This window comes from Rhinoraja longicauda, chromosome 2 (genome assembly GCF_053455715.1).
Source record: "Rhinoraja longicauda isolate Sanriku21f chromosome 2, sRhiLon1.1, whole genome shotgun sequence".
Classification (NCBI taxonomy): domain Eukaryota; kingdom Metazoa; phylum Chordata; class Chondrichthyes; order Rajiformes; family Arhynchobatidae; genus Rhinoraja; species Rhinoraja longicauda.
In genome coordinates this window covers 111,671,400-111,699,382 of record NC_135954.1, presented here as the reverse complement: position 1 = coordinate 111,699,382, position 27,983 = coordinate 111,671,400, and the positions used below count along the sequence as shown (strand labels likewise).

The 27,983-nt window shown below is 46.7% G+C and overlaps 1 protein-coding gene across 2 annotated transcripts; it reads right to left on the bottom strand.

Annotated features, from left to right (window-relative positions):
- Window positions 1-111: 111 nt before the first annotated feature.
- Window positions 112-26,624, bottom strand: fbxl6 (F-box and leucine-rich repeat protein 6). Of its 2 annotated transcripts, none has more exons than XM_078426011.1 (10): window positions 26,512-26,624; window positions 19,975-20,513; window positions 15,315-15,473; window positions 14,167-14,230; window positions 12,417-12,548; window positions 9,461-9,568; window positions 7,714-7,827; window positions 6,877-7,108; window positions 3,247-3,487; window positions 112-1,871 (listed from the first exon to the last, which is right to left on the bottom strand). In XM_078426011.1, exons 2-10 carry the CDS (start codon window positions 20,460-20,462, stop codon window positions 1,682-1,684), a joined length of 1,728 nt encoding a protein of 575 aa, XP_078282137.1. In that variant the 5' UTR covers window positions 20,463-20,513; window positions 26,512-26,624; the 3' UTR covers window positions 112-1,681. The 2 variants fall into 2 exon arrangements, with proteins under 2 accessions (XP_078282137.1, XP_078282130.1); XM_078426004.1 differs by having other exon boundaries at window positions 19,975-20,553; window positions 26,441-26,527.
- Between the last annotated feature and the right edge of the window lie 1,359 nt (window positions 26,625-27,983).

The following is a 27,983-nucleotide window of genomic DNA, read 5'->3' as shown; positions in this document are numbered from 1 at the left end:
CAGCAATAGCCCCGGGTCAAAAAGTAAATGGCCCCTGATAGCCTGTACAAGGAAACATTTCATGCACTCAGCTGATCGAAACCTAAAACATGTCATGGGTATATCGGGGGGGGGGGGGGGGGGGGGGTGTTGTATGCAATGTCAACTACTCGCGAGTACACATCCAGGTACAATGATTTTTAAATCTGCTTTGGAAACCTGGCCAGGCCTTGCATCCTCTGAATGTATGTTGTGAGAAACCTCCCACCATCACAGATTGAATGATTCCTGCAGGTGCCGTTATTCCTCTGCTTTCCACTGGGAAAAATTAGACATGGTACAACACAGCGTCCAAACTGCAAATGCTGGAGGAAGCAGGTCAGCTGCCTCGGTGGTGAGAAAAATGGAGTTAACATCTCCCATCAGTGACACTCTAAATAACGTGATTTTCCATCCATCAGTTGACTAAAGTCAACATTAAGGGTGCGCTTCATTTAGAACTACTGCCTCCCAATTCTTTTCTTGTCCGGGTTCCCAATCACTATATCAAAGCAGATGGACCACAGCACCAGGAAATATAAAATCACACTACCTGTGGCACCACACACACCACGCAAAAAGGCAATATTGAAAGAACACACTCCAGAAAAAGGGAGACAATGACCAAAGTTCCATACAAGGAAATAAAACTAAGATTCTTTCAGCACCTTGGACAGTGGAGATGATACTGTATGGTGCACAGCAAGGGGGAATGTACAGAAAATGAATCAATTGAATGATACAGTATAGAAACAGGCCCTTCGGTTCACCAAATCCATGCCAACCATCTAGTTCCGCGTTATCCCTCTTGTGCATCCACTCCCTGCACACATGGGAAATTTACAGAGGGCCAATTAACCTACCACGTCTTTGGGATGAGGGAGAAAACTGGGACACCTGGAGGAAAACCATCCGGTCACAGGGAGAATGTGCAGACTCCACAACTAAGATCACCCGAGGTCAGGACCAAAACTGGGTCTCTGGCACAGTGAGGCGGGCAGCAGTTCTCTCAACTGCACTACTGTGCACCACTAAAGTGGGAAACCCTTAAGGCACTAAACTCTAAATTAGTGCCCAGAGCAAGCCGTTTGAAAACACACCATAACGATGCACACCTCTGCAGATGGGACTTTGTTTAGATTCAGAGCCATTTTCCAGTCTAAGAACATGAGTCCATCTATCACTTTCACTCCACCAGCCAATGTTGTCTCAGGGAAGCCCTTCAACAGCTTAGACCAGTTCATGTTAACACGGCCTGCCCCAGGCTTCCTCCGATCATTGTGGCCACCTTGCAATATGTCCCCAGCCTCCGCACAAGACACCTTATACTGCAGGCTGGTCCCGTGCTCCAGTCTGCCACAGATGTCGGCTGGCGATCCATGTTCTTTTGAAGGTGATGGGATAAACCTCAGGATGATTGGTGACCCAGAACACTAAATTCCACTAACTGCAGCCCAAATCAGCTTTGACCTGCACAGAGTACCTCTGACATCAACCCAGAACACTGAGCTTGGCCTGCAGTGCAGTTGATATGGTTTTTCCTTTATTTATTGTGCTCTGAACTTTACGGAACGAGTTGGACACGTGGGATTTGTTCGTGGAGGTCAGGCTGACACAGACTTCGGACTCTCTAGCCGTCGCTGGTCTCATGCGAGCGGGATCCTTACTTAACCCCCTTTCCTTGCGGCCGTCGATCGCCAGCGACCTGCTGTCCTCCTCCGCCACTCAGTAGGCAGTTGACAAAATGGGAGACTTCGTCCCGGCCCCGGTAGATCCTCTTCAACCCGCGGGGCAGGCAGCGGCAGGATGTCAAGTTCAGGTAACTGAGGGCAGGGCTGCTGCTTACTACCACCCTGAAAGTGAGGGGGGAGAGCAGAGAAAGGAAAGTAGATGTTAATCCCTTCGGCAAAAGCACCAACAACCGGAGAAAAACACGTTGGCAATTTCCCGAGGGAATCATGGCACTGGGCAACTGCTGACAGAAGACTCTACCTCCACAGCTTCTGTATGGAGAGAGGGGTCAAAGCTTAGGTTTATTCTTGTCATGTGTACTGAGAAAAGGTGAAAAGTTTTGCTTGGCTTGCTATTCAATCAAATCAGATAATTGAAATCAAATCCGATAGTGAAGATGGTAATCAAAACTTACAGCAGGATCTTGAATGCATTTATCTACATTAACATGAGGCATTTATTCACAAAATGCTGGAATAACTCAGCAGGTCAGGCAGCATCTCAAGAGAGAAGGAATGGGTGACGTTTTGGGTCAAGACCCTTCTTCAGACTGAAGTCTGAAGAAGGGTCTCGACCCGAAAAGTCACCGATTCCTTCTCTCCTGAGATGCTGCCTGACCTGCTGAGTTACTCCCGCATTTTGTGAATAAATACCTTTGATTTGTACCAGCATCTGCAGTTATTTTCTTATATTAACATGAGGCATTGTACTTTTGGAAGTCAAACCTGGGCAGGACCTTTACAGTGAATGGAAAGACATTAGGGAGTGTTGTCGAGCAGAAGGATCCAGGAGTACAGGTACATAGTTCCTTGAAAGTGATGTCACATTTAGATAGGGTGGGCAAGGAGGCTTTCGGTACATTGCCTTAACCTGACTGATGAAGGCCAAAGAGGTTGGGATGTCATGCTACACTTGTACAAGACGTGTGTTAGGCCACATTTGGAGAATTGCGTTTACCTTTGGTCACCCTGCTAGAGGAAGGATTTGAAACTGGAAAGAGTGCAGAGATTTACGAGAATGTTGGCAGGACTCAAGGCCCTGAGCTGTAGGGAGATGTTGGGTGAGCTCGGACATTATTCCTTGCAGTGCAGGAGGCCGAGGGGTGATCTTATAGTGGTATAAATGATCACGATTGGAACAGATAGAGTGAATGCACAGAGTCTTTTTCCCCAAAGTAAGGGAATCAAGAACCAGAGGACATAGGCTTAAGGTGAAAAGAGAAAGATTTAACAGGAAGCCGAGGGTGGTAGGTATATGGAATGAGCAGCCTGAGGAGGCAGGTACTATAACAATGTTAAAAAGCCATTTGGTCAAGTATATGGATAGGAAAAGTTTAAAGTGATAAGGGCCAAATGCAGGCAAGGTGAGGGTAGCATAGATGGGGCTTCTTGGTCAACATGGGCAAGTTGAGCCAAAGAGCCTGTTTCCATGCTGCGTGGGCGTGTGGTGTATGGTCTTTTCACTCGGGCTCGAGGTGACGAGCACACGGATGAATACCTGATTGCATCCAGGGTGACCTTGGTCCCAGCCAGGTTGAGAGATCGTAAGACGTAATTCCCATCGGTCCCTGCCAGGATTCCCATGGCCAACTCAAGGTCCTTCTCTTTGTAGCACTGACCAGTGAGATCCAGCTCCTCCAACGAGTGCTTCCACTTCAGTGCCATCTGCTCAGAACCCTGCTTGGCCAACAGCAGCGTGGTGGTGCTGCAGTAAAGCCCCAGGAACAACCGCACAAGGTCTGGTGTGGGAACAAGCAGAGGGTTTCATAAGAAAGCAATTTGGCTCGTTTAGCCTCAGACATCCTAAAGGGCAGAGACCATAACAATATAAGTAGGAACGGTGGGGGAGGGGGGGGGAGAGGGGTCATTCGGCTACTCGAGTCTCCTCAATTAAAATTACGGATTAAAAATCTGCCAAGCTTCAGATTTGCACATAGATTCTGCCTGCACTAGAGGTGGGAGTTCAAGGTGAAATCGAGGCATTTAATTCAGCTACTGCTTTCTCAGCACCAGAACCGCAGCTATAAACAACCATGCTCTGTGACTGTGGAGAGGAAAACAATCTCTTCTGGTCCCTTCCTGACCAGTTTGCAGCCATGAGCCGATCTGAGCCCGACCATCCTCCGAGCACTTCCAGCACATCTCGTGCCTATCCAAAAGCCTCAAACACTGCTATCGTATCAGCCTCCACCACGATCCCTGGCAGCATATTCCGGGCTGTCACTATCCTTAATGTTAAAAAGACTTGCCCTGCATATCTCCTTTAAGCTTTGCCCCTCTCACCTTAAACCTATGCCCTTTAGTCTTTGATATTTTCACCGTGGGGAAATGGTTCCGATTGTCAACTGTTGTGTGGCGTGGCTGTGTTCTGCAGCTGCGGCTCACCGGCAGTCTCTCCGTTTCTTTTTTTTGTTTTTTGTCAATGTCATCGTTAAATGTACTTTTTATTTTATTTTTAATTCTGTGTATGTAGGGGGGTGGTGGGGGGGTTGGGGGAAACCTTTTTTTCAAATCTCCTCCTCAACGGAGATGCGACCTTTACCGTGTCGTATCTCCGTTCGCGCTACGGCCTAACACCGTGGAGTCGGCGGCCTCCAGCTGGGATCGACCTCAAAGACTCCGGTCGCAGGGCCTGGACTTACCATCTCGGAGGCTTCGGCCGTGGGCCCTGCAGACCGCAACATCGGGAGTTCGCAGGTCCCTGGCTGGCGACCGGCTTTCGGGAGCTCCAGCCGTAGCAACTTCGACCGCCCCGAAGCGCGAGGTATGATCAACCCGCCCGCAGGCCCTTCATCACCCTGCGTGGCTCGGCCGCAGCACTTTCCATCGCCCGGTGGGGGCTCAGGACTTTCATCGGCCTGCTCGGCTCGGCCCTGGGACTTACCATCGCCCGGTGGGGGCTCAGGACTTTCATCGGCCTGCTCGGCTCGGCCCTGGGACTTTCCATCGCCCGGTGGGGGCTTCAAAAAGTTGGGAGCCTTGATCACCTCGTGGCACCACGGGAGAAGAACGAGGAGGAGATAAGACTTTGCCTTCCATCACAGTGAGGGTATGCTTAGAGCAATCACTGTGATGGCTGTTTTATGTATGTCTTGTGTCTTGTGCTCTTTAATGTCCACTGCCGGACCCTGACGTGAGAGGACGCTGGCGTTGAGTATTCGCCGCTTTTCCGTCAGGATAGTTTGTCTGTTTGTTTCTATGTTAATTGTTTTTGTAAAGCGCTTTGAGCATGTGATAAGGCGCTATATAAAATAAATGGATTATTATTATTATTATTATGCCTCTCAGAATTTCATACACTTCCATCAGATCTCTCAACCTCTGCCATTCCTAAGAAAACAATCTAAGTCTGTCCAACCTCTCCCTGTAACTAATACGCCCTAATCCAGCCTTCATTCTGGAAAACGTCTTCTACACCCTCACCAAACCCTCCAGATCTTTCCATTAATAGTGCGACCAGAACTGCACACTCCAAATGCAGCCTAATCAAAATTTTACAAACTGGAACGCAGGTACTCGAGTCTGATAGTGAATGCCCCGATCAATGAAGGCAAGCATGCCATAAGCCTTCTTTACTACTGTATTTGTTTGTGTTGCCACTTTCAGAGAGCTATGGACTTGAATCCACAATCCCTCTGTACTTTAATGCACCCAAGAGTCCTGCCACAATTGACCTCACAAAGTGCAACGCCTCACACTTAGTCAGAGAGTCGGACAACACAAAACTGTCCCTTCGGCCCAGCTTGTCATGCAGACCAAGGTGCCCCATCTGCATTAGTCCCACCTGCCCATGTTTGGCCCATATATATCCCTCTCAACCTTTCCTATCGACGTACTTGTCCAAATGTCTTTTAAATGTTGTAGTTTCTACCTCAGGCAGCTCATTCCATATACCCACTACCCTGTGTGAAAAGGTTGCCCCTCAGATTCCTATTAAATCTTTCCCCTCTCAACCAAAACCTATGTCCTCTGGGTCTTTATTCCCTTATTAGTCTCTCTGCATCTATTCCTCTCATGGTCTAATACACCTCTGTAAGATTCCCTTTCATCCTCGTGCGCTCCAAGGAATACAGTTTCCAGCCTGCCCAACCTCTCCGTATAGCTCGTGCCCTCAAATCCTGGCCACGTACCTTCTCCGCACTCTTTCCAGCTTAATAACAGATAGAAAGAGGGGGTGAGGTGGGGCGGGGAGGGTTGATGATTGAATTCTCCAAATTCTGCTCTGATAACAACCTGTCCCTAAATACCACCAAGACCAAGGAGCTGATCATCAACTTCCGTAGGTCACACAACGGGGAATACGCCCCGATCTTTATCAACGGGGACAGTGTGGAGAGAGTGTCCAGCTTCAGGTTTCTGGGCACTCACATTTCGGAGCACCTCACATGGTTCAATAACACTGCTGCGCTGGTCAAGAAGGCACAGCAACGACTGTTCTACCTAAGAACACTGAAAAAGTATGGTCTACCCCAACAGCTGCTGACGACATTCTACCGCTGCACCATAGAGAGCATCCTATCAAATGGCATCCCTGCGTTACCTCAGCTACACGGAGGCAGAGAGGAAAGCTCTTCAGCGGGTAGTCCATAGAGCTCAGAGGACCATCAAAACACAGCTACCAGCCTTGGAGGGCATCTACAACACATGATGCCTCAGAAAAGCCACCAGCATCCACAAAGACTCTTCACACCCCTGCAACAGTCTGTTCGAACTTCTACCATTGGGCAGACGCTACAAGGCCTTCTACGCCCTCACCTCCAGACTCAGGAACAGCTTCATCCCCAGGGCCATAGCTGCTATGAACCGGTCCTGCTGAGCCGGATGGTCACATCACACAGTGAACCGGCACAGATCTACTTGCACTTTATTCTGTTTTAAAACTGTTCCAATTTGCTTCATTGGGTTGTTTAAATTAATACTGACTAGCTAATTAATTTATTGCATCGTATGGGAGGCGCATTCCCAATCTCGTTGTACCCCTGTACAATGACAATAAAGATATATTGTATTGTATTGTATTGTATTAGGTAACTAATCTTTCTGCTTCTATTTCTGATTACCTTATAAACTCTCTGATCATGTACAAACACCCGGACAGAGGAGTAGGTGGAGAGGAAGATCTCCGTACCTTGACAGGGCAGGAGCTGTAACCCCGCTGACGTGATCCGGTAACAGCCCCTCAGGTCCAAAGTGCGCAGCTTGGAGGACAGGTGGAGCAGCTTCACCAGAACCTCGTCCGTGACCAGCGAGAAGGAGGACGTGGCCAGACACAACTCCTCCAGTTCCGAGAAGCCGACTTCGGGTGAGACGATCATGGTGCAAGCCTTCGGGAACCAGGTCAGATTCAGCAGTCGCAGCACCTGCATGCACGAAATGATGCTGTTAGTAAGGGGCTGGTGGTGGCTGGGGCAGCGAAAGAGACAGGGTGATGCTGAGCAAGGCAGAGAGATAAGCGGATCAAGACGGTGAGCACAGCATGGAGGCTCGATGAAGGGCTTTAGACAAGGTGTAAAATGCCACAGCCAAGTGCTGGAAAATGGGATTAATACAGACGGGTGTCCATCGGTTGGCACAGATGTGAGGGGCTGAATGGTCTGTTTCCATGCTGGATGACTGTGACTTGGATCGATGCCCCTCCCCCTTACAAACTCATCTTACTCTCTTCACCCACCCTTTCTCTCTGACCCCATCACCATCTACCTCCCTCTCTCCCCCCTCCCATCCCGCTCTGTTCATTTTTCTCTCTCCTCCCGCCCCCTCACCCTCTTCTCACTCCCCATTACCCCCCTCCACACCCTCTCACTCCCCACCCTCCACCTTGGCCTCAACCCCACCTCACCATCCCCTACTCCCCATCCACACCCCCCCTCCCCTTCCATCCATCCTCCCCTCGCCCTCTCTCACTCCCATCACCCCCTTCCCCCCCCCAGTAACCAGCACCACCCACCCCTCACACCGCAGTTACCTGCAGTTTGGGGCAGCCCGCCTGCAGCATCTCAATACAGAACTGGAAGTAGGGGTTGGTCTGCTTGATTTCCGTGTTGACCTCCAGTAGCCGGAGTTCAGTACAGTAGCCAGCCTGGGGACAGGAGCAGAGAGAAAGTGTGTGACTGCACAGGGAAAGTCTACGCTGCCTTTGGTGCTGCCTTGCCACCTGTTCTCTGACCAAAGTGGACCAAATATCAACCACCAACTTATAAATGTCAAATACAACAGGCATCGGGATATCTGTTAACTAACTTCAGCCCTGTATTTTTTACCACCTATATCATGCCTCCTCTGCACATTCCTTGCCCGACAGAGAACAATCAAATCTTCCATTGTCTAATCATTGATTGATTGAAAGATACAGCCTGGAAACAGGGTCTGCTGCCCACAGAGTCAGTCGGCTATCCGTTCACACTAGAAACTGGATTCAAGTTCAATGACCAATGTTTTATATAGGTGCAATAATAATATTTAAGAACATTTGGACAGGTGCAAGGACAATAAAGGTTGAGAAAGATATGGGTCAAATTGGGCTCGCCTACATGGGCAGCTTGGGTGGCACAGACAAGTTGGGCCGCAGGTCCCATTGCTGCACTAGGACGCTACAACATAAACTTCTGTTTTTGTACTGTACATTTATGAGTCACAGGACCCGATATGTTTTGTCTAACTAACTAGAGGGCAGCACAGTGGCGCATCTGTGGAGTTGCTGCCTCACAGTATCAGAGAACCGGGTTTGATCCTGACTACGGGTGTTGTCCGAACGGCGTTTGTAAGTACTCCCTGTGACTGCGTGGGTTCACTCCGGGTGCTCCGGTCTCCTCCCACATTCTAAAGACGTGGACGTTTGTAGGTCAATTGACTTCTGTACATTGCTTTTAGTGTGCGGGGAGCGTGAAGAAGGGTCTCAACAAGATACGTCACCCATTCCTTCTCTGCAGAGATGCTGCCTGTCCCGCTGAGTTACTCCAGCATTTTGTTTATCTTTTGTGTAGGATATGAAAGTGGGATAACATCAAACTAGGGTGAATGGGAGATCGATGTTCACGTGGACTCAGTGGGCTGAAGGGAATGTTTCCACACTGTATTTCCAAACTAAACTAAAACTAAACTGAAGGATCTCGACCCAAAACGTTGTCACTTCCTTTTCTCCAGAGATGCTGTCTGACCTGCTGAGCTACTCCAGCCTTTTGTGAATCTTTGGTTTAAACCAGTTCCTTCCTACATAAAACTAAACTAAACTACATCCTCACTGTCACATCCTCACAATATTGGTCCATCCAGCCATCTCTGATCCTGCAAGGGTTCCTTTTGTAAGAGGTAATTAACTGGAAACCATTTTGTGTTAACTGGAAACCATTTTCACGGGAACAGCTTAGAAAGCATTTTCAGCTTTAAAATGTATGCCACAAGTTTGCACAAAATGGTTTCCAGTTAATTACCTCTTACATTTTGACCCAAAGGCAGTAAAGAAAATGATGCATAAAATGGCATAAAATATATATATATTTTTTAACATTGCAAATATTTATCAAGCTAACTAACTAATCAAACTATTCACTATGTAAATAAGGCAGATCCAGGAGATGTCACAACAGAAATCATAAAAAACTACTCATGCCACTGCTGATCAAATTAGAGTGACCCAGCCTAGAACATCACCCCTTCTGTCTCACCACAACAGAGCCTGATTCCCCCCCCTCTCTGACCACGAGGTACCTTACCACGATGGCATTGAAGATGTTGTGCAGGCGGCTGTTATACGTCACACAAAGCTGTTTAAGGTTTGAACCCGCTGTCTCAAGGAAACCAACAACAGCTGCAACATCGACCTGCAGAAATAACCACATCAAAACCTGATCAACCATTTAGATCATGGCTAATTCAATTACTTTGCTTTGATAACTCTGCAATCATAGCAACAACCCATCAAAGAACAAAGAAAACGACAGATGCTGGAAATCTAAAACAGAAACAAAGTGCTGGAAATATTCAGCAAGTCGGGCAGCATTGATGAGAGAGTAAAACAGAGTTGATGCGGTTCATCACCAGGGCTGACCTCCCAGTCACAGAAGGGATCTACCGGAGGCAGTGCCTCAAGATGGCAGCTAATATCAAAGACCCACACCACCCTGGCCATGCTCTTATCTCGCTGCTACTATCGGGAAGTTGGTACAGGAATCTGAGAACTGTGACCTCCAGGTTAAAGAACTGCCTCTTCCCAGCAAACAGCAGTCTCATGAACCATCCTGCTAAACCCTGCCTCAGCACCAAACTACTATGTACTGTGCTTAGGTTGCACTATGTACTTCGCTTTGCACTTTTGTGATCTGGCTACCTAGGATTACAGATATTTTATTGTGATTTTGATTATTGTATATTTATTTGTGGTATTTTTGTGTTAATGGGCTTGTAAAGTTGCAAAAGGTAAGAATTTTATTGCTCTGTTTCCCGTGCATATGGCACATGATGTTGATAATGTTTCATCAAAAAGATCTGGCCGTTAACCCTTCTGTCTTTAGGCTGTTTAGTGGTGCACCAGAGAGTGCCTCTGCATCACAGGTCCAACAACGCATGTGCCATATTCTATCCCGACCTCAGGTGCTGTTTGTGTGGAGTTTGCAGATCATATGGGCTTCCCCCGGGTGCTCTGCTTTACTCCCATGTTCCCAGGATGTGCAGCTTGCTCGGTCAACTGGCCACTGTAAATTACCCCTGGTAAGGCGACAGAACAAGCAGGATGGAGTAGATGGCAGGCAAGGAAGTAATGGGTGGGATAGCTGAGAGAGCTGCCAACGACTCAATGGCCCAATTAGCCTCCGTGTTCAGAAAAATATATCGCTCGCAGTTTTGAAAATTCTTACAAGATACACTGGAGCAAAGAGCAACCTGCTGGAAGAACTCAGCGGGTCAGGCAGCATCTGTGGAGGGAATTGTATAAACAACGTTGACCGTTGGAACCCTTCGTCAGACTGAAAGAGTGGGAAGGAGAGAAAGTAGCTACAAAGGAATACATTGGATGGTTGCAAGTCAGAGTGTAAATTTCAAATCCATAAGGCACCAGAGAAGGCACTATTTCCTGATTTGTCTTCTACCACGTATCTGGAGAGCAATGATGGCAAGGATGACACCAGGATTGCAGTATACAGTCTTGGTTTGCTTTCCTGAAAAAGAATACTGCAGCATTGGACGCAGTTCAAAGGAGATTAACCAGGCTAATTCCTGGGATGAGAGGGTTGCCCTATCAGAGGTTTGTGTAGAAAATCTGCAGAAGCTGGTTTAAATCGAAGGTAGACACAAAATGCTGAACTCAGCAGGTCAGGCAGCATCTCGGGAGAGAAGGAAAGCGTGGCGTTTCGGGTGGAAACCCTTCTTTAGACTGAAGGGTCTCGACCCAAAACATCACGTTTTCCTTCTCTCCCGAGATGTTGCCTGACCCGCTGAGTGACTCCAGCATTTTGTGTCTAGCTATCAGAGGTTTGGATTTACATTGGAATTCAAAAGAATGCAGGGGGGGGTGACTTTATTCCAACACACAAGATCCAAAGTTTTTTTTAAAACTGCTGGAGGAATTTAAGATTTCAGCATCCACAGTTTCTTGTGTCTCCAGATACAATCCTAAGGGGATTGTCAGGGCAGATGTTGACAAGTGGAGCACATTACACTGGACAGATCCATAGGACCTGGGATTTATCCCAGGACACTAATGGAAGTATGGAATTAGATCACTGGGATGCTAGGTCAATACTCCAAGCAAGCACAAATAAAAATAATTGGCCAAATAATGCAAAACAATTGGTAACAAATGCAGCAGGATTAATAAAACCACAAAAATAGATTATGTTTCTAACAAGGTATTCACAATGTCTGACCTCTGAAACAGAGTGTCTACACTTAGTTCAGTGTGGAAATACAGCACAGAAACGGGCACTTCAGCCCAACGAGTCCACACCGTCCATTGATAACCCATTCACAATGGTTTAGATTTTTAGATTTAGAGATACATTGCGGAAACAGGCCCTTCGGCCCACTGGATCCGCGCCGCCCAGCGATCCCCACACATTAACACTATCCTACACACACTAGGGACAATTTTTTTTACATTTGCCCAGCCAATTAACCTACATACTTGTACGTCTTTGGAGTGTGGGAGGAAACCGAAGATCTCGGAGAAAACCCACGCAGGTCACGGGGAGAACGTACAAACTCCGTACAGACGGCGCCCATAGTCAGGATTGAACCCGAGTCTCCGGCGCTGCATTCGCTGTAAGGCAGCAACTCTACCGCTGCGCCACCGTGCCGCATTCTGTTATCCATTTTCTCATCCACTCCCTCCACACTATAGCCAATTAACCTAAATACCCCCATAGCTTTGGGATGTGGGAGGAAACCGAAGCATCCGGAGGAAGTCCATGCGGTCACAGGGAGAATGTGCAAACTCTACAGACAGCACCCAAGGTAAAGGTCGAACCCAGCACTACCAGCTGCGCTACTGTGCCGTCCCAAGAGAGACTTGAATCATTAACTAGAAATCAATGGGACAGGTGATCGGACTATTTTTAGCCTGGGCAATATAGACAGACTGAACTTGACTTTGGGTTCAAATTGGTACAATTGTGCAACAATTAGAAGGTTGCCTTCACAACTCATGTGGCGACAACACACAAGTAGTCCCCTTACCACAGAATGCTGCAGATTTAAACTCTCCAGCTTCCGGGAATGCACAGCCAACGACTCAAAGACATCGGACGTCACGCCAGTGCAGTTGGTCAGTCGCAATGAGACTAACTGAGGACAGGACTTAGTGATGACCTGCAGAGAGATGAACCGTAGTACTGACATTGTAAAAACAGTGGAATATAGCAACACCCGACACTGTTCCGAAAATCAGTCAGAATCAAGATACAGCAAAAGATTCACTCAAACGGATGAGGGAGTTCAGTGGCAGGGTTAGACTGGCCTTCCTCTCCTTGGAACAAAACAATGGGAGGAAATGTAAGTGGTGCACGATTGTTATAAGTAGGATACAAAGGGAGGTGCTGTTCCCATCCAAGAACAAAAAGGATATTGATTCAAAGTGATGGGCTAAAGATGCAGGGGAACATAAGCATTTAACTTTAAACTTAGAGTACTTACAATCGACAACTCATTGCTCAACTCAGTACTGTCAAGTGGGATACTCAAGGTAAAATACTTTAAGTAGTGAGGATGGAACCAAATAGATTGCTCTAGAGAGGTAGCAGAAACTTAATAGGCCAAATGGTCTAGGGGCCAGCAGTATCAAAGGATATGGGGAGAAGGCAGGCACGGGTTACTGATTGTGGATGATCAGCCATGATCACAAGCTGGCTCAAAGGGCCAAATGGCCTCCTGCACCTATTTTCTATGTCTCCTATGTTGTATTATTTCATGACTGCATGCTAAATGAACAACATCAGAAGCGGAATATCAAAGCCAGAGAGAGAGGAAGGTCTGCTGTTAATGTGTAATTTTTTTATTTTCTTTTAATATCAAAAAATACTTTATTCAAGTAATAAATATTTACAAAACATCTTCTTTTCAACAACCCCATCTGACATTTCCGGAGGTTACACGTTCAATACAGGTATTCATTTCCAAATTTACACAGAAATTTACAAAGAATCCCTTATTTTGAGGGGCGTCTCTCTCCACCACAGCCTGCCCCCCGTGTCCAGCAGCGGAAGGACCCTAGACTGTGGTCCTCCCCCACAGGGCCTTGGCGTTGGCTGCACCAAGCTTCAGTGCGTCCCTCAGCACGTACTCCTGCAGTCTGCAGTGGGCCAGTCGGCATGTGTAAAATACCTGAGCAATGTCTGTTGCAGACCAAGTAAAGAACGAGGCGGACGAAACTCAGTATCCACTGAGCAATGGGAAAGCTCTCACTTTTCTGACACATCGAGCAATGAGGCACTGCAGTGTAAAGCTTCCCCATACATCATTTTCCCACCACTGCTGTGGTGCGTCCTAATCAATCTCCCAGTCAACATCAGCATTCTCCGGGCCTGAGCTACAACCACCACATGCACTGTAACTCTGAAACACTACATTCTGCACTCTGGGACTTTTCTCTTTGCACTACCTGTTGTACTTGCACATGGCTGGATTGTGCTCATGTATAGTAAGATTTGATTGGATAATATGCAAAGATTTTCACTGTATCCCAGTACAGGTGACAAGAATAAACAATGCCAATAACATATGTGGCTTAAATACAACGAGTTTTGGAACTAGTGCATTTCATTGCTATACATGAGTACAATCAAGTCATACACGCATAACAGGCAGTGCAAAGAGAAAAATACCAGAGTGCAGCTCCAGACTGATACAGCAATAATTTAAATTACTTTGGGATAGAATTTAAACTAAATTACAGCGGAGTGACTGAGAAGCCCTCGAGTATAGATCTTACCTTCATGGTGTAGCTCACTAGATTGCTCCAGTGACAGATGGAGAACTCTCGGAGCTGTGAAAACCTACGTGAGGGGAAACACATTGAATGGAGGTTAAATCAGCTGCTGCCTTTCCCTCAGCTTCCCACCTCCAGTTTAAAGATGCACAAGCAGGAAAGCAACAATTCTCTGCTGGAGCTTGTAACCCCTGAATTCGAAGAGCCACCAGCTGCCTAAAGTCATTTCAGCAAAGGTTTCCTCTCAACTCAGGGAAGAATAGCAAACCTCCACTCCTCTAATCCAAAAGTACCCTACATCGACATGGCTGGGGAAAGGAAGCAGGCCGGGGCAGAAGAGGGCAGGCGCGTTGACCAAATATGTAGAGGAGGTGGTTGTTTGATGGGAGAACAGGGAGGTTAACACTGGGTCTGCCTATCCAACACCTCTTTGCTAGCCGAATAAGGGAGCACAGTCGCACAGCTAACCGAGCCGCTACCTCACAGTTCCAGCAACGGGTTCAATCCCGACCACCAGTACTGTTTGTGTGGAGTTTGCATGTTCTACTTGCGACAATGTGGGTCTCCCCCATGCGCTCCGGTTTCCTCCCACATCCAGAAGACGCATGGTGGGTTCACTGACTTGCTATATACTACACGCCTTCTTTACCACTCGATCTAGTTGTGTTATCATATCATATCATATATATACAGCCGGAAACAGGCCTTTTCGGCCCACCAAGTCCGTGCCGCCCAGCGATCCCCGTACATTAACACTATCCTACACCCACTAGGGACAATTTTTACATTTTTACCCAGCCAATTAACCTACATACCTGTACGTCTTTGGAGTGTGGGAGGAAACCGAAGATCTCGGAGAAAACCCACGCAGGTCACGGGGAGAACGTACAAACTCCTTACAGTGCAGCACCCGTAGTCAGGATCGAACCTGAGTCTCCGGCGCTGCATTCGCTGTAAAGCAGCAACTCTACCGCTGCGCTACCGTGCCGGTATGAACCTCTGTAATTTTACTTCAAGAGTGCGGTACAACTGAACCTACGCCTGCACCCCTCAGAACCTCCATCCCTCGTAAAACTACCATACCCCCCCCCCCACCCACCAAACGCTACAACTCCACTGTTGACACCGCCAGACTGCCTCGCCTTACAAACCTGTTGTCCGTCAGCCAGTTTAAGGTGTTTTGGATTTTTCTCTGAACCGGAGGCTGGAGTTTCTTTCCAGGATTGACCCAGCAATGGGAGATGGTCACCCTGCGCCAGAGTCTGGAGTTCTCAGCTGCTCCGTTCCACAGGCGACACACTCGAGCCATTCTGCTCAAAGATACGGGACAAGGTCAAATCACAATGGCGTGTAGGCAGAAAGCCTGGTCGGTAACTGTCAGGCGGAGCAAGCTAATCGACTGTTCCCTCCCCCTGTCCCACCAACCGTTCCATCCCCTCCCCTTATCCCGCCAATCGTTCCCCTTCCCCTATCCCACTGACTGCCCCCTCCCCATCCCACAAACCACCCAATCCCACCAACAATTCTCTCCCCCCCCCCCCCATCATTCCCTTCCCTCCCCCTATCCCCTGTCACACCCACCTCCCCCTACCCCAGTGAAAGGCTTGGATAGAGTGGATGTGGAGAGGATGTTTCCACTAGTGGGAGAGTCTAGCACAAGAGGTCATAGCCTCAGAATTAAAGGACGTTCTTTTAGGAAGGAGATGAGAGGAATTTCTTTAGTCAGAGGGTGGTGAATCTGCGGAATTCTTTGCCACAGAAGGCTGTGGAGGCAAAGTGAATGGATATTTTTAAGGCAGAGATAGATAGATGGATATCAATGGATATTTGTAAGGGGAAGATTGACAGATTCTTGATTAAATTTCAAGATCAAATTATTGTCACATGTATCGATTAGTATAAGTGTCAGAGGTTATGGGGAGAAGCCAGGAGAATGGGGTTACGAGGGAGAGATGGATCAGCCATGATTGAATGGAGCAGACTTGATGGCCTAATTCTACTCTAATACCTTATGAGCACCAACTGTTCCACCACTCACCCCTTATCCCACCAACCATCCCCTCCTCCTATTCCACCAAGCATCCCCCCTCACCCTATTGACCATCCCCTCTCCCTATGCCACAGACCATTCCCTTTCCCATCAACCGTCCCCTGCCCCCCCCCCACCCCCCATCTGTTCACCAACCAACCAGCACACCAGAAAGATATTGGTGGATTCCCCCATGGGAGAGGGGGAGGGGACGGTTGGTGGGATAGGGGAGGGCAGGGAACGGTTGGTGGTATCGGGGCAGGGGACGGTTGGTGGGATGGGGGAGGACAGGGAACGGTTGGTGGGAGAGGGGACGGTTGGTGGGATGGGGGAGGGCAGGGGACGGTGGGTGGGAGAGGGGGAGGGGGAGGGGACGGTTGGTGGGATAGGGGGAGGGGACGGTTGGTGGGATAGGAGGAGGGGACGGTTGGTGGGAAAGGGGGAGGGCAGGGAGGGCAGGGAACGGTTGGTGGGAGAGGGGGAGGGCAGGCGACGGTTGGTGGGAGAGGGGGAGGGGACGGTTGGATTGGATCATCGGGTGGCACCAGCAATGGCTGAAGGGACAATCTGTCTGTCCCTTCCTTCTTTGTGTTTAAATAGTATGCGTTTAAAAAGCGGAAGTGGCGGCGCCTAACGGCTGTGGCTCGCTAGCAGTCTGTTCGTCTTTTTTCCTTTTTTTTTTGTTGTGTGTCGGTGTTGGGATGGTTTTTGTTTTTTTTTGGTTGTGTATGGACCTAACATCGCCCGGTGCGGCTCGGCCGCTGCACTTAACAGTGCCCGGTGCGGCTCGGCCGCGGGACTTTTCATCGCTGGTGCAGCTCGGCCGCGGGACTTAACATCGCCCGGTGCGGCTCGGCCGCGGGGCCTTCCATCGCCCGGCGCGGCTCGGCCGCGGGACTTAGCTGCGCACGGCTCGGCCGCGGGGCCTTCCATCGCCCGGCTCGGCCGCGAGACGTTTCAGCGCCCGGTGCGGCTCGGCCGCGAGCCATCCCCTTGCGGGGACTGTGCGGGTCGGTCGGGGACGAGCTGTCTGTCCGTGGGCGTGGGGAAGAGAGTGGAAGTTTTGTTGCCTCCATCACAGTGAGGGGGTGTTTGGAGTCACTGTGATGGATGTTTGTGTTGGGGTCATGTGTCTTGTGTTCTTTTTCTTTTTTGTGTGACTGCTATGTAGTTTCGTTCGGTACCTTGGTACCGAATGACAAATAAAGCTCTGTTGACTGTTGACTGTTAAATGTATGTTTTTAGTGTTCTTTAGCTTGTTTTATGTGGGAGGAGTGGGGTTTGGAGGAAACTTTTTCTAATCTCTTACCTCGACAGAGATGCGATTCTTTCCACGGGGAGAATAAAGAGCAAGAAGAGTGGACATTTTTGCCTTCCATCACAGTGAGGAATGTGGGAAATCCACTGTGGTGGATGTTTATGTTAAATTTTATGTAGATGCGAGTCTTGTTGCTTTTTTTTCCCATATGGCTGTACGGTAATTCATACATCAATGTACCATAATTGGTATACGAGACAAGAAAAGACCTTTGAAGCCTTTGACTCATACATCGGCGAGACCAAACGTAGACTGGACAATCGTTTCGTTGAACACCTTGGCTCAATCTGCCTGAACTTACCTGATCTCCCAGTTGCTAAACACTTCAATTCTCCTTCCTATTCCCCACAAAGACCTTTCTCCTAGGTCTCCTCCATTGTCAGAGTGAGGCTAAATGGAAATTGGAGAAACCGCATCTCATATTTCGTTTGGGCAGCTTACAGCCCAGTGGTATGAATATTGATTTCTCTCACTTCAGGTAGCCCCGGCATTCCCTCTCTCTCTATCCCACCCCCACCCAAGTCGCACTAGCTTCTCGTTTTCGCCCGACAGCTAACAATAGCCTGTTTCCTTGATCATCGTTACTTTTTTGCATATCTTTCATTCATTGTTCTTTATCTCTCTACATCATCGTCTATATCTCTCGTTTCCCTTATCCCTAACCAGTCTGAAGAAGGGTCTCGACTCGCTGAGTTACTCCAGCTTTTTGTATCTATCTTTGATGTAATGCCAAGGCTCTATTAGGTGCTGGTCAGGCCGCATTTGGAGTACTGTGAGCAAATCTGGGCCCCATATGTGAGAAAGGATGTGTTGGCTCTGGAGAGGGTCCAGAGGAGATTTACAAGAATGATTCCAGGAATGAATGGGCTAGCATACGATGAGCGTTTGACAGCACTGGGCCTCTGGAGTTTAGAAGATTGAGGGGGAACCTCATTGAAATTTATGGAATAATCTTAAAGAAAGGCATAGAGTGGATGTGGAAAAGATGTTTCCAATGGTGGGAGAGTCTACGACCAGAGGTCATAGCCTCAGAATTAAAGGGCACTCTTTTAGAATGGAGGTGAGGAGAGTAGTTAATCTGTGGAACTCATTTCCACAGAGGCTTGTGGAGGCCAAGTCCGTGGATATTTTTAAGTCAGAGATGGACAGATCCTTGATTAGAACAGGTGTTAGGGGTTATGGGGAGAAGGCAAGAAAATAGATTAGGCGGCAGAGATCAGCCATGATTGAATAGCAGGAGTGGACTCAGTGGGACAAAGGGCCAAATTTTACTTGTATAACTTGTGAACTGGATAGTGTAAATTATCCCTGCTGTGTAGCTAAGTGGTAGAATCTGGGGGACGGGTAGAATCTGGCTGAGGGGGTAACTGATGGGAATGTGGGGAGAAGAAAATTGGATCAGGGTACAATTAGTGCGAATGAGTACTTGATGGTCAACATGGACTCGACAGGCCAAAGGGTCTCTTTCACTGCTGTACGAGTCCACATTTAAATTCTATTTGCAGCACAATCTGCTCCCCAATCAGAAGAACCACTTTCCACGCAGGGATAAGATTAAATCAACAGGCGACGCAGGCCAATAGCCAGGACTGTAAATCGGAGGGATTCTTGCCCTCTCCAACCAGACAAGAAAGAATCCCACAAACCACTTTCAACCCTATGTTCACTGATCATCCACCCCCATTCCTCCTTCGGCCCGCACCCATTGTGCGGAAGGTACAAATGCTTGAAAGCGCACCCTAGCAGAATATTCAACGTCTAACGTCCTGTCCAATTCACCTCTACCCATTGCAGACATTGGACTTTGTCAATGGAACTGATGCACTACAATGTTGAGAACTATATTATGCACTCTGCATCTTCCTCTTTGCTCTATGTATTGTATTTGAGTTTGACTTTATAGTATTTATGTACAGTATTATCTGATCTGGTTGAATAGCATGCAATATTACCTAGGCCAAAGAACAAAGAACAGGACAGCACAGGCCCACAATGTCCGTGCCGAACATGATACCAAGTTAAACTCCTCTGCATGCATTTGGTCCATATTCCCCATTTCCCTGTAGGTCCAGGTGCCTTTCTAAAAGCCTCTTAAACATCAGGATAGCACCTGCCGCCACCACCGCTACCGTCAGCACGTTCCTGGCACCCACCACTTTCTATGTAAAATAAGAACTTGTCTCGACCATCTCCGTTAAACTTTCCCCCCTGAACAAAATTATGCCTTTTAATCTTTGATATTTGCGCCCTTGGAAAAAGATCCAACTCTCTCATTAGAAAAATCGAACAGAGAACAGTACAACACAGGAACAGGCCCTTCAGCCCTCAATGCCCGTGCCGAACATGACACCATGATAAACCTAAAACCGACCGATATCCCACTTGCATTGACCGTATGCTGGCATGCCGATTGTCATAATGCGCGCACCTCAGCAACTCTTTCTTTCTCTCATCTTGGCCTTACCTGCAGAGAAACGGGACAGCACCATTTGACGACACCACGTAATGGAAGATATGAACCAAGACTTCAACCGGAAGCTGCTGACCCCATCGGTCCAAGTCCTCTTCTTTCACCACCTGCGGTTCAGAGTTCATTAGCTTCCGCCGGCCTTCAGAGACGTCCACATCAGAACCAGCCGTTCCCGTGCCAACCGGGGATGGCTTCGTGCCTTTGGGACTGTGCTTCTTGTTGGACTTGTGGTTGCTTTTCCTGGCCCATGGTTTTCTGGTCCTGGCCTTCCTCTGCACCTCGCTATCGTTGGAAATGATCAGGAGCATGTCATTGTCAGTGTCGTGGACCGTGTAGTCCTTGGTGTTCCATTGTGCCACCCGCCGCGCCTTCTTCACCGGCTTGGAGTTCACCCGGACGCGCGAACGACCCTGGCTTTCCACACTCCCTTCTCGCTTGCGAGACGGCTGCCTAGAGTTGTGGGGAGATGAAGAGCCTTCCATCACGACGCCCCCTCTCAGTCCTCCTCATGAAATTCTTTGGCCGGACAAGTCCTTATCCAATAGCAAAGTGCAAAGAGGATCGTCAGTGTCACTAGAGCAAGAGAAAATACATATTTCAGTGCTTGCCGCCATTTGTTAAACCAAACTTCACCTCTGCCAATGTTAAAACAATACCGGCACTCCCCGCCTTATGTAATAGGCGGCTTACGTGAACTAACACTTACGTAAACAATTCTGTACAGGCCCTAGCGCAATTAAGGCAGTTTGTAATTTTCACAACACTGTACGAACACTCAGATTTATATTGAAAACAATGATGACGGCAGTGGTGCTTACCCAGAAGGCCACACGCCACAGAAAGTGCCCCAACGGCAAGAGTCCGTGATCCCAACTTGCATAAAATGTGACTTGCGTAAGGGTTCAAGAAAAAGTGATGTGTGGAGTGGGAATGGGGAGGGGAAGGGAGTTAGACAATAGACAATAGGTGCAGGAGTAGGCCATTTAGCCCTTCGAGCCAGCACCACCATTCAATGTGATCAGTTGTTAGGGGTTACCTAAAATTGGAGAATTCAATGTTCATACCACTAGGGCTTTTTTTTTAATGTAAACCAGCATCTGCAGTTCCTTAATTCTCCACCTATCAGTTGCCTGGTTTGCTCCCACCCCCACCTCTTTTCCGGCATTCTCTCCCTCTACTACAATATGTGAAGAAGGATCCCAACCCAAAACATAGCCTATCCATGTCCACCAGAGATGCAGCCTGACCCACTGAGTTACTCCAGCACTTTGTGTTCCATGCAAGATTCAGCATCTGCAGTTCCTCGTGTCGGTAATCTAATTGGTCTCCCCAGTAAGGTCATAAGTGATAGGAGCAGAATTTGACCATTCGGCCAATCAAGTCTGCTCCGCCATTCAATCATGGCTGATCTATCTCTCCCTCCTAACCCCATTCTCCTGCCTTCTCTCCATAACCTCTGACATCCATACTAATCAATAATCTATCTATCTCTGCCTTAAAAATATCCGTTACAATACGATAGAACTTTATTTATCCCAGAAGGGAAATTGATCTGCCAACAGTCATAAAACACAAGATACATGAAATTAAAGAGACGAGTGGAAAGGATTGGGGATGTGCAAATATTGGAGGGGGGGGGTTAAGGGAGTCCGTCTACTAAGAAGGAGGAGTTGTACAGTTTGATAACCACAGGGAAAAGGATCTCCTGTGGCGTTCTGTGCTGCATCTTGGTGGAACCAGTCTGTTACTGAAGGTGCTCCTCAGGTTGACCAGTGTCATGGAGAGGGTGAGCGGTGTTGTCCAAGATGCTCCGCAGTTTGAGGAGCATCCTCCCCTCAAGACCATTTCCTATGAATTCACCTCCGCCCCCAGGTCAGAGCCAGCCTTTCTGACGAGCTTGTTAATCCTGTTGGCATCTGCGGCCTTCACCCTGCTACCCCAGCACATGCCAGCGAAGAAGATGGCACTCGCTACCATCGATTGGTAAAACATCTGCAGCATCCTATTGCAGACGTTGAAGGAGTGGACCTTTCTCGTAAAGTACAGCCGGCTCTGTCCCTTCTTGGACAGGGCCCAACATTCTTGGACCAGTCCAGTTTACTATCCAGGTAAATTCAGAGGTACTTGTACTCCTTAGTAAACTGCACATCCACGCCATTGATGGAGACAGGGGACAGGTGTGTTCCTCCCCTCCTAAAGTCCACCACTACCTCCTTAGTCTTGTCGGTGTTGAGCTGCAGGTGATTCAGCCCACACCACTCAAAGTAATTGACGATACCTCTGTATTCAGCTTCCCTCCCCTCACTGATGCAGCCCACAGTTGTAGGATCATCCAAGAAGCTCTGCAGGTTGCAGGAGTTAGAGTTCTCTCTGAAGTCCGAAGTATAAATGGTGAACAGAAAGGGAGAGAGGACTATGTTACTCATTAACTTGCCCTCCACAGCCTTCTGTGGGAAAGAATCCCACAGATTCACCACCCTCTGACTAAAGAAATTCCTCCTCATCTCCTTCCTAAAGGAAAGTCCTTTAATTCTGAGGCTATGACCTCTAGTCCTAGACTCTCCCACTAGTGGAAACAGCTCCATGTCCACTCTATCGAAGCCTTTCACTATTCGGTAAGTTTCAATGAGATCCCCTCCTCATCCTTCTAAACTCAGCGAGTACAGGCCCTGTGCCATAAAACGCTCATCGTAGGTTAACCCACTCATTCCTGGGATCATTCTTGTAAAACTCCTCTGGACCCTCTCCAGAGCCAGCACATCCTTTCTCAGATATGGTGCCCAAATTTGCTCACAACCATTTGGATCATACTTTGTTCAGTTCTGGTGGCCCTGCTACAGAAAGGATGTCATTAAACTGCAAAATAGATTTACCAGCACGTTACCAGGATTGGAGGTTTTGCATTATAGATAGACCAGGTCTTTTTTCCCCTGGAGCTGAGATATGACCTTGAATAGGTTTATAAAATCATGAGGGTCATAGAAAAGATGGATGGCCAGTCTTTTCCCCAGGGTAGGGGTATAGGTTTAAAGGTGAAAGGGGAAAGTTTTCAAAGGAATCCTGAAGAGCAACACACAGAGGGTGGTGCATATTTGGAATGAACTGCCAGAGGAAGTGGTAGAGGCCGGTACAATGTTCAAAAGACACTACATGGATAGGAAAGCTTTGGGGGGAAATGTGCTAAACACATGCAAGTGGGACTAGCCCAGATGGGCTTTGGAAGGGTGCTGAATAGGTTTATCAGGATGCTGCCTGGATTAGAGAGTAATAAGGAGAGTTAGAACAAACTTGGATTTTCTCTGGATCATCGGAGATTGAGGGGAGACCTGATAGAAGTTTATAACATTATGAGGGGAATAGATGGGGCAGACAATCAGAACCTCTTTCTCAGGATCAAAATGTCAAATGCTCAGCAACTCTAACATCCAGGAATGTCCAGAGACGAGCGAGTGGTACTGCCCAGTACTTCACAGATACTGGCCTCCCTCTCATCAAAGGGATCACTGCCTCAAACGGCAGCCATATCAAAGACCTACACTACCCACCACGCTCTCATCTCGCTGCTCCCATCGGAATGAACATACAGGAGCCTGAAAACAGAGACCTCCAGGTTCACAAATATTTTCATCCCAGGAACCATCTTGCTCTTGAACACTACAGCAGACGAACCTCAGAAACTACGAACTTCCATGTATAGCGTCTTCGGTAGTACTACGGATGTTGATTTTGTACTTCTATGGTTATCCAGTCAGTATAAAGGTTAATAATTGAACATTTATTTGTATATTTATTGTTGCTGCATCCAATGTGCCTGTAAAGCTGCAATGAATAAGACAAGTTTAAGAGATGTTGCCTTATATTTTGGGGGGTTTTTGGTTCTCTCAACTTTTTTGATTCTTATATCATGTATTTATTTAATGTGATTATGATATATGCATCTGCATATTATTGCGTTTACAGGCCTGTAAATCTGCAGCAAGTAAGAATTTCATTGGTCCATTGTCAGTACACATGACAATTAAACAGTTTTGACTCTTAACCGAGCGCATAGCTTTAAGGTGAGAGGGGAAAGTTTAAAGAAGGTGTACAGTACAAGATTTATTTTAACTCAAAAAATGGAAGGTGCCTAGAATGCACAGACAGGGGTGCTGGTGGAAGCAGATGATAACGGTGTTTAACAGGCCTTCAAATAGACACATGGATATGCAAGGAATGGGGGGATACTGATCACGTGCGGGCAGAAGAGATTCATTCAATTTGGCATCCTGTTCGTCACAGATGTGGTCAGTCAGAAGAATTTATTCCTGTGCTGCACTGTTCTGTGTTCTGTTTTAATTGCGTAATCGAATCGCACATTCTTTTTTTTTTTTTTTTTAATATTTTATTTTTGAAAAGCATATGTACAAATCGAAATAAGAAAAAACACATTTGTTACAAAGTTCTTACATAGCTTCAATTTTTAAATTTTTGAAGAAAGTAAAAATAAAAATATAAAACTATAAACTTGGGGAGAGAAAGAGGGTTAAAAAAAAAAAGGATCTAACAATAAAAATTAACGGGAGTAGATCCGGGAGACAAAAACCACAGCTGTACATCCAACCCCCAACTCAAGTTTCAACTTTTTATTTAAATTTTTTTTATTTTAGTCCTGTGCCAAACCCATTTACTTTTCTAAAAATTCAATAAATGGAGACCATATTTTTAAAAATAACTCAGGTTTGTCGATTAAGGCAAACCTTATTTTTTCCAAATGCAGGGTCTCTGTCATTTCCATAGTCCACATTTTAATTGTGGGGGTTATTGGTTTTTTCCAAAATTTAAGTATTAGTTTTTTCGCAGTTATTAGACTGTAATCAAGAAAATGTACCTGACTTACTGTAAAATTTGTAGTATGGTCTGATAATCCTAATATAATTAATTTTGGGTCCATATCTAATTTTTTATTAATAACTTTAGAAACTATTTTAAAAATCTCCAACCAGAAGTTTTGCATTTTTATACAAGTTACGAAAATATGAGTTAAATTAGCTTCTTGAAATTGACATTTATCACACATAGGAGAGATACTAGGAAAAATCCTATTTAATTTCGTCTTCGAATAATGTAATCTATGTATTATTTTAAATTGTATTAAGGAATGTCTAGTATTCAATGAACATTGATGTATATGTTGTAAACTTTCATCCCATATATCTTGCATTATAAATTGATTCAATTCGTCCTCCCATGCTCGTCTTGATGACATTTCAGATTGCGACCCTTCACTCCTGCTCTACGACCATGTTCTGAAGAAGGGTCTCGACCCGAAACGTCACCCATTCCTTCTCTCCTGAGATGCTGCCTGACCTGCTGAGTTACTCCAGCATTTTGTGAATAAATAACAAGAATGTAATTGTTCTATCTGGAACATATGACAATAAAGCACTCTTGACTCTAACTCTTTATAAGATCTCCCCTTAGCTTCTGACATGTGTTCATAAACGTAGCCTGTCTGAACTATAACGCTATATTCCAGGCAATAACCTTGGTGAATCTCTCCTGTACTCAATCTACTACTACCGCAGGGTAGTGCAGCAACTAGAATTGCACACGATACTCCTGGCGCAGCACGATCAATGTTTAGTATAACTACAAAATGATGTCCCCTACTTTAATGCTCCATGCCTTAGTTTACAATGGGAGGCATGTCAAATAACTTTGTCTCTGAATCAGTCTGAAGAAGGGTCCCGACCAAAAACATTGTCTATTCATGTTCTCCAGCCCAGGAATAAAACACTGACCCTCTGAGTTACTCCAGCATTTTGTGCCTTTATTTGTAAACTAGCATCCACAGTTCCTTGTATCTACCGTCACCACTATCCTATCCACTTGGTTTGCCATTTTCAGGGAGCTCCAAACTTGCAGCCCAAGGGTTCTCTCCATTTCAAATTTGAATCTTTCTCCTAATCCATCCATTCACTTCAGTGAAAGGTTGGAGCCTCAGCATAAAATCCCTGGGAGAACACCATGTCATTTCTTACCAATTAATTTTCTGCACCCCAATCTGCCAATGAAGGTATTGTGTAGGAAGGAACTGCAAATGTATTAAGCTGTCAAATAGTGTAGGAAAATAACTGCAGATGCTGGTACAAATCGAAGGTATTTATTCACAAAATGCTGGAGTAACTCAGCAGGTCAGGCAGCATCTCAGGAGAGAAGGGGATGGGTGACATTTCGGGTCGAGACCCTTCTTCAGACAATGTTTTACACAATAATTCTACAAGAGAAAGGGAGGGGGACACGGAGCAAAGACAAGTCTAGGCCCGAGGGGGGGGCAGTAACCATGGCAACAAGGGCTTACTGAGGCCTTACAGGCGATGCCATTACTTTTAACTCTATCCAACCGCTCCTACTATCCCTTCTCTGCCTCACGCCATTCGCTGCCCGCTGTCCCCGGCCGTCCCCGGTCCCGATCACTTACTCAGTTCGCTTCCTCGGCCTCCCTCACCGCCGCCATTTTCTCGGCCGCCGCTCGCCGCCTCTCACACTAACCTGCTACCCTGCTCCAAGTCCCGCCCACACCTCACGCCGATTGGTCACGTCGTCGCCGCCGCTCCTCCCCAGGGAACCGAAGTCCTCAACGTCGATTGGTCCACCACCCCCGTCAATCAGCCGCCGCTCGCGATCAAGTTGGGTCGACACCCGCGCCGCCGCTTCGCACCCTAATCTTAAAGGCAACGTTTTAAAAGGGGAGGAGCAACCACCAAAGCGACGTTTTTTTTGAACAGGCAGATTTTAAATTTTTTTTTAACCTATTTTTTAAAGCTAAGTTATTTTGAATTAGCGTTAAATGCGTGGCACAAAGCAAAATGTTGACGTTTAGTTTTATTGCAGCTGCTCATTTGCATAAACTGCCATTGAATTTGTGATCATCTCAGCCATTTGATTCATTATTGTGTTATTTAATTTATTGTTTCACTTTACTATGTACCTGTTTAGCGCCTTAATTACTCTCAAATTACTTAGAAAATACTTGGATCTGGTAAATTACTTTCTTAACTGTTCTAAATGTATAAGCAAATGAGATTGGTTCATCTTAGCATTATGTTGGGCATGCATATAGTGGGCCAAAGGACCTGTTTCTGTTGTGTATTGTTCTATGTTATAAATTTGTTGCAGTGAATTCACATCTCTCTCCGGAGACTCATTTGCTGAATAGCTGTCAGAAGAACACACACCTGAAGTAAGAATTTAATTGTTCCGTTTCGGGACATGTGACTATATAACACTATTAACTGTCTCAGCTGGCCCTTGTAATGTCAATCTCCTCCCACCTCCTTATTTTTTCCAGAATAATTAAATTTAACATCTCTAGCCACACCCCATATTCTTGGCACTCCATCTACACTTTGGTAATTTGTTCTTTTTCATCATCTGTCATAAATGGACCAATAAATGGTAATTTCAGCTGTCATATTTGGCTCTAATTTTCTCCGTTCATTAGTATGAAACATCTCATGGTCCTGTTGCTAACCATGATAATCTAATTTCCAACTACCATATTAAAGCATTTGGTCCCACCCCATCAGTGATATTCCCTTTGTTCTAACCATCCCTCTCCCATCTTCTCTGCCACTGAGAATTCATGCGTTCTCTCTTTCCCAGTTTCAGACCTGAAACAATAACTCTCTTAAAAAATGTTTTATAATTTTTAACTCTTTTTCTCTTAGGTTTTGATTTATTATTGTCATATGTATCGAATACAGTGAAAAACTATGTATGCTATCCAACAGATCAGGCAGAGATAGATAGATGTATATGAAGGAACTGCAGATGCTGGTTTACACTGAAGATAGACACAAAATGCTGGAGTAACTCAGCGAAACAGGCAGCATCACCGGATAGGAATGGGTGACATTTCGGGTCAAGACCCTCCTTCAGAAGTCTGAAGAAGGGACTCGACCTGAAACATCACCGATTCCTTCTATCCAGGGATAGATAGCTTCTTGGTTAGTGCAGGTGCC